The sequence below is a fragment of the Myotis lucifugus genome, unplaced genomic scaffold, assembly GCF_000147115.1.
Source record: "Myotis lucifugus unplaced genomic scaffold, Myoluc2.0 scaffold_621, whole genome shotgun sequence".
NCBI classification, from domain to species: Eukaryota; Metazoa; Chordata; class Mammalia; order Chiroptera; family Vespertilionidae; genus Myotis; species Myotis lucifugus.
The window spans coordinates 211,566-226,383 of NW_005871669.1; the positions used below are offsets into that span (position 1 = coordinate 211,566).

A 14,818-nucleotide genomic window follows, 5' to 3' on the forward strand; every position below is an offset into this window, starting at 1 on the left:
GGCGGGTGGTAGCGGGGTTCAGCCCGCCCTCTCCTCGCCCGGGAGTGAGGATGAGCGGAGACCTGGGAGCGGAGCGGCGTGGGGGGAGGCGAGCGCGAGCTCGTGGCAGCTCAGCTGCTACCGCGGACAGCTCAGGTACTTATCGCGGGACAGCTGGAAGGGTAAGGGTACTGCGGGGACAGCTCGAAGGGTTACTGTGCACGGACGCTGGTGCATGCGCGGTCCCTCTGTGACTGAGGTCTCAGGAGCCTCTCCTGCCCTTACTCCCAGGAGCTTCAGGAAAGGCTGCAGGCTCCTGTTCCAACACCCATGCACGCTCACTCATTCTCAGTTCGCTTTTGCTGTATTTCCTAATTATTTAGAATTAATGGCAGCACAGCAAAGAACTGACACAAAACAAGCAGGCAGCCAACCAGATGGAGACGATATTTGTAAACAGTAGCTCTGACAAAGGTTTAATTTCCAAAATGTATAAAGAACTCATAAAACTCGACACCAGAGGAGAAACCAAGATGGCGGCATAGGTAAGCACAGCACCGGAAATTGCTGCACACAACCACTTCAAAAATACAACTAAAAGACAAAACGGACATCATCCAGAACCACAGGAAGGTTGGCTGAGTGGAAATTCTCAACTAGAAGGAAAGAGAAAAGCACACTGAGACTCAGAGGAGGTGCAGAGGTAGAGTGCAGAGGTACCGAGGCGCTGAAAGGGGTGGCAACTGAGGACACGGCTGTCTTTTTCAATCCGGAGGGAGTCTCAAGCTCCCAACTGCTCTGAACTCCAGTTCCGGGCGAGTCTCTGGGGACCCAGACTCATTTGGGGAGAAACTGGACTGTCTGGCATCAGTAAGAACTCGAGGGCGGCTTTCTCTAGGAGGTGCTTGCAGCAATTACTGGGGACACTGAGACCCTGGGCCTCTTAGGGTAGGACTGAGGATCAGCCATAGCTTCTTGCTCCGCCCTGTTGATCCCCTGAGACCCTGCCCCACCTAAATGGTGCACAGAGGCTTTTGCATATGAAAGGCCTGGCCCTTTGCAATCTGAAAATTACCTAAGAAACTGCAGGTGGGCCTGACAGACCCAGAACTTCCAAAAGAAGGCCCAAGGACCCACAGCTGCTTGCATTGCTTCATAGCTGGGCCTCATCTGGGCACCTCCAAACCCCAAACAAAGAAGAGGAATCTGCAGATCTCTCCATAGCTCCTGCTGGGTAGCCTCAGGCAGAGGCTAAATTAGCACCTCCTTAGAGATCCAAGAGCCAGTGTACCCAGTGGTCAGAGTGGGACCATCCAGATTACAACTCCTCAGATCCATAAGGGACACACTCAGGGGGCAGACTCAGTGAGCACCAAAGCCCCACTGAAGCAAGTCTTGCCCCATAAGGGTGTCTCCAGCACAGAAGTTCTCCCACTGCAGACACAGCTGATTATCACAGCCAATTGGCCTGGAGGTCAATTCTTCCCAGTGATACCTACAACAATCAAGGCTTAACTACAACAAGACTGTGCACAAAGCCCACAAAGGGGTGCACCAAGAGTGTCCACCTCAGTAATTGGGGAGGCTGAGCCACTGGGCCCTATAGGACACCTAGCACAGAAAGCCACTCTATCAACACAGGGAAGCATAAAAACTGCGGAGACAAAGAAACAGGTCACAAATGACAGAAATGGAGGAAAGCAAACTACAGGATATAGAGTTCAAAACCACACTTATAAGGTTTTTCAAGAATTTTCTAGAAACCGCCGATAAACTTAGTGAGACCCTCAAGAAATCTAGTGAGACCCTCGATCATATGAAAAAGGACCAACTAGAAATTAAGCATACACTGACTGAAATAAAGAATATTATACAGAGTTCCAACAGCAGACTAGAGGATCGCAAGAATCAAGTCAAAGATTTGAAATATGAAGAAGCAAAAAACACCCAACCAGAAAAACAAAAAGAAAAAAGAATCCAAAAATATGAAGATAGTGTAAGGAGCCTCTGGGACAACTTCAAGCATACCAACATCTGAATTATGGGGGTGCCAGAAGAAGAGAGAGAGCAAGATATTGAAAACCTATTTGAAGAAATAATGACAGAAAACTTCCCCTACCTGGTGAAAGAAATAGACTTTCAAGTCCAGGAAGCGCAGAGAACCCCAAACAAAAGGAATCCAAAGAGGACCACACCAAGACACATCATAATTAAAATGCCAAGAGCAAAAGACAAAGAGCGAATCTTAAAAGCAGCAAGAGAAAGAAAGTCAGTTACCTACAAGGGAGTACCCATACGACTGTCAGCTGATTTCTCAACAGAAACTATGCAGGCCAGAAGGGAGTGGCAAGAAATATTCAAAGTGATGAATAGCAAGAACCTACAACCAAGATTACTTTACCCAGCAAAGCTATCATTCAGAACTAAAGGTTAGATAAAGAGCTTCACAGATAAGAAAAAGCTAAAGGAGTTCATCACCGCTAAACCAGTATTATATGAAATGCTGAAAGGTATCCATTAAGAAGAGGAAGGAGAAAAAGGTAAAGATACAAATTATGGGAGAGAAACCAAGATGGTGGCATAGGTAAACACTGGAGATTGCTGCCTCGCACAACCACTTCAAAAATACAACTAAAAGACATAACGAACATCATCCAGAACCACAGGAAGGCTGGCTGAGTGGAATTTCTACAACTAGAAGGAAAGAGAAAAGTATACCCAGACTCAGAGGAGGTGCGGTGCTGAAGTAAATACAAAGGTGCGGAGGTGCATGCGGAGAGGGCTGGCGGCTGAGGACACGATTATCTTTTTCAATCGGGAGGGAGTCTCAGGCTCTGAGCTCCAGTTCTGGGCGAGTCTCTGGGGACCCAGACTCATACAGGAGAAACGGGACTGTCTGGCATCAGTCGGAACTCGAGGGCAGCTTTCTCTCGGAGGCACTCGCGGCGATTGCCAGGACCTCTGAAGGCAGGACTGAGAGCAGCCATACTGCTGGCTCGCTTGGCCCGCCCTGTTGATTCCCTGGGACCCCGCCCAAGCCGTGCACAGAGGACTTTGCATATGAAAGGCCCGGCCCTTTGTAATCTGAAAATAACTTAACAAACTGCAGCTGCCCCAAGGCCCCAGGGAAACTTGCATTGCTTTACAGCTGGCTTCTGCTGGGTGGCCTCAGGCAAAGGCTAAATTAGCACCTCCTTAGAGATCCAAGTGCCAGTGTACCCAGTAGTCAGAGTGGGACCATCCAGATTACAACTCCTCAGATCCATAAGGGACAAACTCAGGGGGCAGACCCAGTGAGCACTAAAGCACCACTGAAGCAAGTCTTGCTCCATAAGGGTGTCTCCAGCACAGAAGTTCTCCCACTGCAGACACAGCTGATTCTCACAGCCAATTGGCCTGGAGGTCAATTCTTCCCAGTGATACCTACAACAATCAAGGCTTACCTACAACAAGACTGTGCACAAAGACCACAAGGGGGTGCACCAAGAGTGTCCTCCTCAGGTAATTGTGGAGGCTGAACCACTGGGCCCTAGAGGACACTTAGCACAGAAAACGACTTTATCAACACAGGGAAGCATAAAAAATGCCGAGACAAAGAAACAGGACACAAATGACAGAAATGGAGGAAAGCAAACTACTGGATATAGAGTTCAAAACCACACTTTTTAGGTTTTTCAAGAATTTTCTAGAAACCGCTGATAAATGTAGTGAGATCCTCAAGAAATCTAATGAGACCCTCAATGTTGTGATAAAGGACCAACTAGAAATTAAGCATACACTGACTGAAATAAAGAATATTATACAGAGTTCCAAAAGCAGACCAGAGAATCACAAGAATCAAGTCAAAGATTTGAAATATGAAGAAGCAAAAAACACCCAACCGGAAAAGCAAAATGAAAAAAGAATCCGAGAATACGAAGATAGTGTAAGGAGACTCTGGGACAGCTTCAAGCGTACCAACATCCAAATTATAGGGGTGCCAGAAGAAGAGAGAGAGCAAGATATTGAAAACCTATTTGAAGAAATAATGACAGAAAACTTCCCCTACCTGGTGAAAGAAATAGACTTCCATGTCCAGGAAGCGCAGAGAACCCCAAACAAAAGGAATCCAAAGAGGACCATACCAAGACAAATCATAATTAAAATGCCAATAGCAAAAGATAAAGAGAGTATCCTAAAAGCAGCAAGAGAAAGAAAGTCAGTTACCTACAAGGGAGTACCCATACGACTGTCAGCTGATTTCTCAACAGAAACTTTGCAGGCCAGAAGGGAGTGGCAAGAAATATTCAAAGTGCTGAATACCAAGAACCTACAACCAAGAGTACTTTATCCAGCAAAGCTATCATTCAGAATTGAAGGTCAGATAAAGAGCTTCACAGATAAGGAAAAGCTAAAGGAGTTCATCACCGCTAAACCAGTATTATATGAAATGCTGAAAGGTATCCTTTAAGAAGAGGAAGAAGAAGAAAAAGGTAAAGATACAAATTTTGAACAACAAATACACATCTATCAACAAGTGAATCTAAAAATCAAGTGAATAATCTGATGGACAGTATGAACTGGTGATTATAATAGAATCAGGGACATAGAAAGGGAATGGACTGACTATTCTTGGGGGGGAAAGGGGTGTAGGGGGTGCAGGAAGAGATTGGACAATAATCGTGCACCTATGGATGAGGACAGTGGGTGGGGAGTGAGGGCGGAGGGTGGGGTGGGAACTGGGTGGAGGGGAGTTACGGTGGGAAAAAAGAGGAACCAATGTAATAATCTGAACAATAAAGATTTAATTTTTAAAAAAAGATACAAATTATGAACAACAAATACACATCTATCAACAAGTGAATCTAAAAATCAAGTGAATAAATAATCTGATGAACAGAATAAACTGCTGATTATAATAGAATCAGGGGCATAGAAAGGGAGTGGACTGACTAATCTCTGGGGGGAAAGGGTGTGGGGGTGTGGGAAGAGACTGGACAAAAATCGTACACCTATGGATGAGGACAGTTGGTGATGGGGTAAGGGCAGAGGGTGGGGTGGGAACCGGGTGGAGGGGAGCTATGGGGGGAAAAAGGAGGAACAACTGTAATCTGTACAATAAAGACTTAATAAAAAAAATTAATGGCAAAAAGCTTGGCACATGAACTTGGCATTTTAATACTTTAGCATGCATTTCCCAACCACAAGGGCGTTCTCTGACATCATCTCAATGATCACCCTCAGGACGGTTAATCAATATTAAAGTTCTATTACATTATTGGATGATGTTCGGTCCACAGTCACACTTCCCCGGGTGTCCCAGAGATGTGTTGTTGCAGCGGTGGCATGTTCCTTCATGCAGGCCCCAGGCAGGGAGCATGCCTCACGCCCAGTAGTTCTGCCTCTGGTCTTCCCTGGAGCCCTTCTCCAGCTTCGGCTGTTCTGGAAGAGTCCATCCATGGTGGAGGGATTAGTGGGAGGCGGACTCTAGGACATCAGGAGCTGCCTTTTCCTTTCTGTGTTCTCAGCCCCTGGTACCCAGCCTGGCTGTCAATACACAACTAGTGCATACTGATGAGATGAGTAAGGCTGCCCAGAGGGGCTGAGAAAATGGCTTTTATTAAGTAAATTTACCAGGGTGACGTTGGTTAATAGAATTATATAGGTCTCAAGTGTAGAATTCAATGATACTTTATCTGTATATTGCGTTGTGTGCCTCCCACCCAAAGTGAAATCTTCTGTCACCATATATTTACCCCGTTTCCCCGCCCCCCCCCCCCCCCCTCTTTCTGGGCTGAGAAAGGTGAGCCTCGTCCTCTGTGCAGTGGTGAGCAGGTTGAGGACCCTTCGTTCAACAGCCATTCTTGGCACAGTGAGCAACTGCGGGGCCTGCCCCAGGCGCTTAAGGGCAGTGATTGAGCCTCCAGCGTCTGTGTTATTGAAAGGGCTCAGCCCAGCCCAGGAGGAGGTTCGAGAAAGTGCCTGGCACGTTCAGGAGGACCCCTGCCCCGTTCTCTCGCCCCTGACCCCACCCACATGGACTTTAAAAAGGTGACCTGGGAGGGCCGTTATTCCTCCGACCAAAGCCTCGGTTGACCTCGCCTGTGAAGTCTAAACCTAAGAGAGATAGGTGCCTCACTCACCTGCCTGTCCCCTACCCCGGGGTCCTGGGCTTGTGCTCTTTTTATTTTATTTTTTATTATTTATTTTATTGATTTCAGAGAGGAAGGGAGAGAGAGGGAAATGTCAATGATGAGAGAATCATTGATCGCTGCCTCCTGCACACCCCACACCAGGGATCAAGCCCGCAAGCCAGGCATGTGCCCTTGACTGGGATCGAACCTGGGACCCTTCAATCCACAGGCCAACAGTCTATCCACTGAGCCAGACCAGCTAGGGCTGGACTTGTGTTCTTGCAGTTCCTCCTCATCTTGCCTCTGCTGTGAACACTTGCTGTCGGGTTCAGCTGTCACCATGTCCTGCGTAGCTCTGTCCCCAGCACAGAGGTGGGGCGTACACAGTTTGTCGACAGGCGATGAGACCTTGGCTTCGCTTGTTTCGGTTCTCCTCCTCTGCCTGCGGAAGAGAGAGGTTTTCCAGTCCAAAAGGGTTGCTGAGGAGCTGTGAGGGTCCTGCCGAGGTGGGCTGGCAAACCAACACTCAAAGCGGGTCACGTGCCCTCATGAATCTTTCCGGTGTTTTCCTGATCATTCATCTCATCACATGCAGGTGTGGGGTGCAGGAACTTGCAGCAGAGGGATGGGGTCCTTTTGCATTTACTTGATTCACCCCCATCCAGGCAGGAAACCCCTGTCTGGTGTTTCGTTGTGTTCCCCAAGCACCCAGCATATGCCTCGGCTCCCTGGGTACGTGGCGCATATTTGTGGATGAGTCATGCAGATCCGTTGCAAGTGCCATCTGACCTCTCCCCGCTGACCTGCCATCTGATTCCTTGTCTTTACTTGACCTAATCATAGCCATTAGCCAGGAAGTAATGTTTCCACAAGTCACACTCCAGAGGCCCTCATTAATTTATTAGTGAAAAGTCACTGAGCCGTTAGGGAACGTGCTGCAGGAATTGGGCTGAGCAGACCCTCTCCTTGGTCTTAATATGTTAAGGTGGGAAAAGGTCTTGTTTGCAGCCTCCCCACGAGGTGTTTTGGTTTTTGCTTCAGAGGCTGAAGGCAGCCGTCCACTACACCGTGGGCTGTCTTTGCGAGGAGGTTGCCTCGGACAAGGAGGTGCAGCTCAGCAGACAGACCATCGCAGCGATTTCGGAGGTGACCTTCCGGCAGTGCGGTATGAAGCCCTGGCCTCCCTGCATATGGATAGGGGCCCCAGCGGTTGGTTTGCCTGAGAGAAGTGTGTGGGTGGGTGCCGTGGGTGTGTCACCACCGATAGCACGTTATCACCGACACTGTTCATGAAACAGTTCTTTTCCTGGCTGTCAGAACTATTTTTTTTCTATTACACTAACACTGGGGCATTAGCACCTTTATTTTATTGTGTTTTAAACTGCCTGGAACATTACTGGAACATTAGACATTAAATTTTTTTTTTAGACATTAAATTTTTTATTTCCTCGCTTTATAACATTTTTATATCGCCCATAGTTTATTTGACAGGTGAACTTGTGGCATTGGTATTTGCTTGACTTCACAGGAAATTAATGTCCTCCAAGCCCTAACTTGTAGCAAAATGTAAAAAGTTAAGGGATAGTTTCTAGGAATGAAGGTGTAGCCACAACTACCAGGAAGCTTGTAATAAAGGGTCAAGGTGCCGAAGGACAAGGAGGTCATAGTGAGTCAAATGGCTCAAGGCGCCTGTGCAGGGGGGCTGCCGGGAGTGTCCCCTCTCACCTTGGAGAGGGTGTTGTATCAGTTACTGTACTTACTGCAGAAATCGAGAGAGATACCACTTTTTCTCCTGAAATAAGACTAAGATAAGGGTAGCTGAAGCGCATCTCTTTTTCTCTTTCAGAAAGTTTTGCCAAAGACCTTGAAATGTTTGCAAGGTGGGTACAGAGCTTGATTACCTGCTGCTGTGTTTGTTACATTCTATTGATCCTCTCCAGCTGGTGGGATATTTCAGGAGAGGTTTGGGTTTGTTTGTTTTTTGCATTTTGTGGAGGCTCATCCCTAATCATGATTCCACAGGAATATGACATCTGCTTTAATCACGTCCATTCAGGCTTGATTTTGCATTTTTTTTGAAATTTTCCAAGTATTTTTTGATCAGGTCTAGGTTTAAAAGGCATGAATGACGTCTCTGGGACTCTGAATGTGCGGGGCTTTTAAGACCGTTTCTGCAGGAGGGTGTGATGCTGGGGTCTGGTCCCCGTGCCAGGCCAGGCTGCACTGTGCGCCAGGCGTGGTTGCTGGCAGGTGGCCGGATGATGACAGCACGGCCCACCGCAGGCTTGTTCCGAGTGAGCTGTACACGCCTTGAAAAGAGGGTGACTTGCTTTCAGCTGGTAAAGCTCTAGCTTTTACAGGTGATTTATGCTCATCTCTTCAATTAGTACCTCAAGTAATTGAAAACAATTGCAATGAATTGCTTTTATGAAGCAATTTGAATGACTAAGGCCTGAAAGGGCCAAAGCTTTCTAATTTGCTGCCACTTCTGATTTGGTGCCAGCCTCTCACACCCCATCCTTTTCACCTTGCTCCTAGTAGCTCTTTGTTTCTCGGGTGAATATTTTGAATGAATTAAAGCATAGGTTCTCAGAGGGCAGGCTCTAAATCTTTCCTATTCCTGTATATATGAGTCCCTAAAAACTGCTTAGCATCTTCAACTTGGCCAAAAGGGACAAGATAATATTATGGGATACTGATAGCTCGTGTGGTTTATTCATTGTTAATTCAGGCGGTTGCCCCATATGTGAGGCCCATTATCCCCAACCCCTCTGTCTCCTGTGAAATGCACTTACCACCATTACTTGCCATTTCTTTTCTCTTTTTTTAAAAATGTTTTAAATAAAACTTTTTTTATTTGAAAGGGAGACACGAAAGTCTAAATAAGTAGGCAGATTTGATCTGAACGTGAAGCTTTGTGAATAGGAGCAGGTTTCTCACGCTGCCCTTGGGACAGCAGGATTGCTGGGGTGCGGGACTGGCCGAGCACTGAGGGTGCTTACTAGCGGCTCTGGCCTCTGCTCGCCCCTGGTGTGCCCCCAGTTGTGACCCCCCCTCATTTCTGTGTTAGCTGTGGGACAAAGCAATGAACATTTTTAAATGCTTCTGCAAAAATATTGGAAATAAAAACGAAGTTAGAAATATTTAGCATTGTAATCACTGAGCGTTCAGTTCCTCTGTTTTTATAATCACATTAAAAGGTTGATTTCTTTGCCTGGTCCTGGGGGGAAAGTGGTGTGTGTGTCACTCAGACTGGAAGTCCACAAGGAAGGACATCATCTTCTAAATCAGCGGTTCTCAACCTGTGGGTCGCGACCCCTCTGGCGGTCGAACGACCCTTAAACAGGGGTTGCCTAAGACCATCCTGCATATCAGATATTTACATTACATTCATAACAGTAGCAACATTACAGTTATGAAGTAGCAACGAAAATAATTTTATGGTTGGGTCACAACATGAGGAACTGTATTTAAAGGGCCAGAAGGTTGAGAACCACTGCTCTAAAGGAAGGAGTCTGTACGGCTGTCAGTGCTGCTGTCCCGGTGACACCAGCGGAGGCTGCACTAACTGCAAGAAGCTGCAGCTTCTGCCGTGTCCACGTGTGTCCACGTGTGCACATGTGTGCACTCACTGCCCCCTCAGACTTCCTCCCAGCACCCCGAGTGGATGCAAGAGCAAATGTTCTTTGAAGACTCAGCCTTTGTCGTAATTTTACGTTGGTTTTCATAATATTCCTGTTTTCTCTCATATAAAAAAAATCCTGTTTTAAAGGTCATCACTGAATAAAATGGATATCCCCAGAGGTCAGCTTTGTTTGTCCTGGGCTTTGAGTTTCCCCCTCACCCAGGCTCTACTGGAACTATGGTTACTCTGAGAAGTCTGAAATAGGTGCTGTTTAGGCTTCTCATAGTAATCCGAGTTCTGCAAGTATTCAGTAATCTTTGTAGGCTGGCTGGGAACCTAACCATTGTTTATGTGAGAAAAAACATTTAAATTCTAAATAATCAATTCACCTATAAACTTGGGAAAATCATCTCAATTTAAGTTACGAATTTCTCTTATTTAGCTTTGAAATCTCTAGTCACCTAGTATTGTTAACGTGTTACAGATGAAATGCTTTGAAGAAGATGTTCTGTAGTAAGTACATTCTAGGAACATCCTATATAATAAAAGGCTAATTAATATGCAAGTTTTCCCCTCGGGAGTTCGCCAACCGGGAGGTCAGCCACTTGCTATGATGTGCACTGACCACCAGGGAGTGGCGCTGAACGAAGGAAGGCCCCGATCGGCCCTGATTGCTGGCCAGGCTTAGGGACCCTACGTGTGCACAAATTTTGTGCACTGGGCATCTAGTTTTGGTAATAATCTTTAAAACCTAAAAGTGTTATAGGAAAAATGGCTTTGTTCTTTTCCCTAGAAGTTTTGTGGAGTCAGGAGTTTGAATTAGGAGTGTCTGGTGTAGAGTGACCGGCATAGAACATACCCACCCCTCCATGGAGGAAAGTATCCACACCACACGTGGCAGAGACACTAGATGAGCTGAGTGGTAGAGAGGACTTTGTTGTTCCCTAAACAATTCTTTGGGAAGAAATAAGCTAACCTCACTCTGGAACTAGTTCAGTGTGCTGCTTCCTTTTACTGCACTTCACCAAGAGTGAAATACTGACAGAGCAGCCTGACGGTGTGATTGAGGCGAGGGGCACACTTGGCCGTGGCACTTAACATCCTCCACCCAGGACATCAGCGGCGTGGCCTCACGCTGTGGCTGCTGCTGTGTCACCTGGCTGACTTCCCCCTCTCTATCGTGGTCCTTGCAGGTGGCTCATGGGAAGTATCTCCTGAAATGGACATTATCTCAGGACAGGCAGCTATTGTCCATCATGATAAGATGACACATAATATTTGCACATTTATCAGGATGGGAAGGAATAATCTGACCAAATGATGGAGTATAATTTCTGTGTGACTTTATCTTTAATTCAACAGATATTTAGTGTTGACTACTATGTGCTGGCCACTTAGGAGTACAAAGATCCCAATCTATGCCTATGTACAAAGTTCCTATTTATTTTTGAAGGAAGTTAGAAATGGCAAGAAAGGGTGTAGAGTTATAAGTTATTGAATAGAGCTTATTATCTAATTACCTTAAATTTTAAAAAAATTTATTGATTTTAGACAGAGAGAGAGAGGGAGAAGAAAGGGAGTGAGGGAAGGAAACATCTATTCCACTTATTTATTCATTGGTTGCTTGTATGTTCCCTCACCCAGGATCGAACCCTGAACCTTGGCGTATCAGGACGATGCTCTAACCTGCTGAGTGACCTGGCCAGGGCTCAAATCACCTTTCCAAGCAAAGATAGGAGGACTGGATTGAGAATTTAAGTCCAAGTTATAAGCAAGAAACGACTCTGGTTTAAAGGATGTTCTTTGTTCTAACCAGGCTCTTGCCGAGGGAGCGCATCACCTCCTTGAGGGGAAGTGGGATGTTAGGAGACATCTGCCCAAGCTCTTTGCTGTAAGTTAGTCCTGGGAGAAGAGCTTCAGGATCTGGATCTGAGAGAAGCCATGCCTCACGGAAATTCTCTTTATTCTGCTTAACGTCTCTTAAGCAGAGGCGATCTTTGTGTTGTGAGACTGCCGTTCCCTCTTTTCACTGGAGGTGCGCAGTGACCTTGCTTTTTCTGTGGTGTTTGCTGTGACCATGGTGACCAAGCGTCCCGCGGAAGGTTAATGCCTCACGCTCCTGGCCGTGCTTGTATTCCTCAGGCACCCGCGGGGAGGTGGGCAGATGGGCTTGGCTTTCTCTCGGTCTCTCTATTTAATTGGTATCTTGGCTAGTCACTTCATTCATTTTTGTGTCTCTGTTGCTTAATGACCTTAATCTGAAAAGATGGGCTACTTAGAGATCCTTGCTAGCCTGAAGTCTGACCATGAACTTTTGTGTTTCATCAAAACTTTAAATAATACCAAACATTTTGGTGAATTGTTTCTGCCCTTTCTACAGACATGCGAAAAGAAGCACAATTAACACGGAAGATGTGAAGCTCTTAGCCAGGAGGAGTAATTCACTGGTGAGAGATGAATTTCTTCCCTCACTCCCCTCTCCCATCAGAATACATTATTCCCAATTAATCACTTGCAGCCATGAAGTGATTCCCCAGGGCACCTTGCATTAAAAACGAGAGATGGTTGAACCGTTCAGACCTGCCTGTAATTTATAGTCTTCCTTTCATTAAGATGGATCTTGCCAAGCCAATTTGAAATTTTCTAATCAGCACTCTCTGGATTTCAGTTTGCCTTTTTGTAATATCTCAAAACTTTGGTCCCATGTTTCATTCACAGCGTGATGTCAGCGTGGGGCACAGGCCAGAGGGAATGGGGATAGTTTATGGTGCCCACAGTTTTCCGAGGGGCCAGGTATGGAAGGAATATCGGGATAGCCGGGGTGGGCAGGAAATAGTCTGTCTTTTCAGAGACGTCTGGGAGTCATCTTGACCACGTCCTTGTTTTACAGGGGATGCTGTGATCCCCCAGCCCAGTGGCTGTGCTGACGGCAGATCCAGGACACCCTATGAGGTTCCCTCACTTAGTCCGATCCTAGCAGTTAAAATACTTTCTGTTCCTCCCCATAATGTGAGCTCCACGAGGACAGGGATTTCTGCCTCTTTCTTTTCTGCTCCATCTGCTGTGCCAGACTAAAGACAGGCACACAGTAGGTGCTCAATAAGTAGTTGTTGAGTGAATTTCTGCAGCAATTGACTGTTTATAGGGTTTTTTAAAAATAAATATTTAACATACCATCCAAGCCTCACAACCACCCTATGAGGATTAACAACACAAGTCATTAGCCCATTTTACAACCAGGCAACTGGAGTTGGTAACTTTCCACAGTTAAATATGAAGCTCTCGGGTTGACAGCTGAACCTTGACCTTCTAAACCCTGAATAGTGCTGTTTCTACTGGGCTCTTTTTGGCCTTTGGCCTTCTAACATTCTTTCTCCAAAGTTTACGTCAAGGTTGAGGATGAGATGATTCCCAAGTACAGTAGGTAAGGTGCCTGGTGGTGCTGTGAGCCAGTGGGAAAGAGTCTCTCTTCATGAGTTCCGAGTCGTAACTGCTACTTGGTCAGCTGCAGTGAGCAGTTTCTATCTTTTGCAAAGAAATGGTCAGTGCAAGTCCTCTTAGAATATAACCTGCTGTTGCTTATTTGTTTGTTAGACTACGGTTTTGTTTTGGACTCTTATTTTTTTTCATCGGACAGCAGCTTATTAATGAAGACATGCAGCTAAATTTGTGCATTTGACTAAATTGTCCCTAAAGGCACTTACCTTGTTTCCCTGGTATGTGGTACATAGTAGCTGCTGAACAGTTTTAGTTGGACAAATTGGGGGGAGGGGTTGACCAAATTTGTGTTTTGTAAAGTATATTTGTGATTGGCATGCCTTCTGCAAGCTTCAAGTTTTAATTCATTGATTACTCAAGGAACTCCTTCCTGTTGGTAGCACATGTGAGCAGCAGTGAGTTGCCTTGTAGGTGATTCGGCTTCCGGAAGAAATGTGAAGCTCTGTCTAACTCCAAGGAATGTGAGCCAGGCTCTTCCACCCACATTCTTTTGGTGGGAGTGGGGGGGCGGGGGGGACGGGACTTACAAAATGGCTTTGCAACCAGATGAAAATATAATTTTTTAATTTTTTTTTTTTTTGTAGCTAAAATACATCACAGAGAAAAGTGAAGAGTTTAATGTAGAACGAAAAACAAAGAAGAAAAAGAAACTAGAGGATGAAAGCAAAGATTCATTGGAGCCAGCAGAGGCTGGAGGAGTGGGAAGTGAGAATTAAACTCTGTTACCACTTGGACAAAGCAGCCCTCAGCAGGGAGAGCCACCGAAAACGCATATTGCCACAAAGGGAACTTTGAAGGGAGAAGAGATTAAACAAAAACAAAAAGAGAGGCGAGGGGGCCTTTTGTGCTGTATTCTCCAAGCCAGTGACCGCAAACTTTAAAAGAGAATGGGAAACGCAAGCAGAGTGCTCCCATCCCGGGTCTCACTGCAGCACATGGAAAAGGTTCGTATCTCAATGGTGTATATTGGAAGTTGTATCTGTTGCAATTAATAAAATTGTGTCGGCAGTTAAATATGGTTGATTTTTTTCCAGCAAAAATCAGTCATTTCTTAATTCTTTTACGTAATTTTTTAGGCTGACAATTCCTGAAAATGAATAAAGCTATATTTATTTAGTTCTTTTGATTACCAATGTTTTAAACCCATGTCATGCGATCACAAGGTAAAAAGGTTTGGGAAATGTTCCTTTTTACCTTTTAAATGAGGTTTTCTCCAGAAGCACAGTTTTTGTGATTTTCCTCGGGCTGTTTTGTAATTAAACTGGTTCTGCTGGGGAGAAGTTTTGCTTGAGGAAACCTGGCCTGCGACTCCGAACACTCAGTGTGTTGTCCTCTGTCTTATTTGTGAGGTGATGCTCCCAGGAGCCCCAGTCTGTCTTCCTTTGGGGGTTGCTTAGAGGTCCAGGCCGTGCCTTCCCCTAGAGGGGCAGTAGGGTGAAGAGAAGGGACGGCATGTACAGAGCCCTTCCCTGTGCCAGGCCCTGCTCTGGGTGCTCCGGTCGTCCTCCCTGGATCTTCACAGCTTGTTCCGGGCACATCTGGTTATTCCCGTTTTACTGATGAGCAAGCTGAAGGGTGGACAGGTTAACCATCTATTGACCAG

The 14,818-nt window shown here is 46.0% G+C and overlaps 1 protein-coding gene across 1 annotated transcript; it reads left to right on the plus strand.

Moving 5' to 3' along the window:
* Positions 1-50: 50 nt before the first annotated feature.
* On the plus strand, positions 51-14,229 carry CENPS (centromere protein S). The gene is made up of 6 exons (XM_023746038.1): positions 51-135; positions 7,078-7,257; positions 7,939-7,972; positions 11,534-11,608; positions 12,098-12,164; positions 13,800-14,229. Exons 1-6 carry the CDS (start codon positions 51-53, stop codon positions 13,929-13,931), a joined length of 573 nt encoding a protein of 190 aa, XP_023601806.1. The 3' UTR covers positions 13,932-14,229.
* The last annotated feature ends 589 nt before the right edge of the window (positions 14,230-14,818 follow it).

Coding starts and splice junctions, on each gene's coding strand:
- CENPS (XM_023746038.1), top strand. CDS start 51: ATGAGCGGAGACCTGGGAGCGGAGCGGCGTGGGGGGAGGCGAGCGCGA. Junction 7,973..11,533: donor GACCTTGAAATGTTTGCAAG/GTGGGTACAGAG, acceptor TGTTCTAACCAG/GCTCTTGCCGAGGGAGCGCA. Junction 11,609..12,097: donor ATCTGCCCAAGCTCTTTGCT/GTAAGTTAGTCC, acceptor CCCTTTCTACAG/ACATGCGAAAAGAAGCACAA.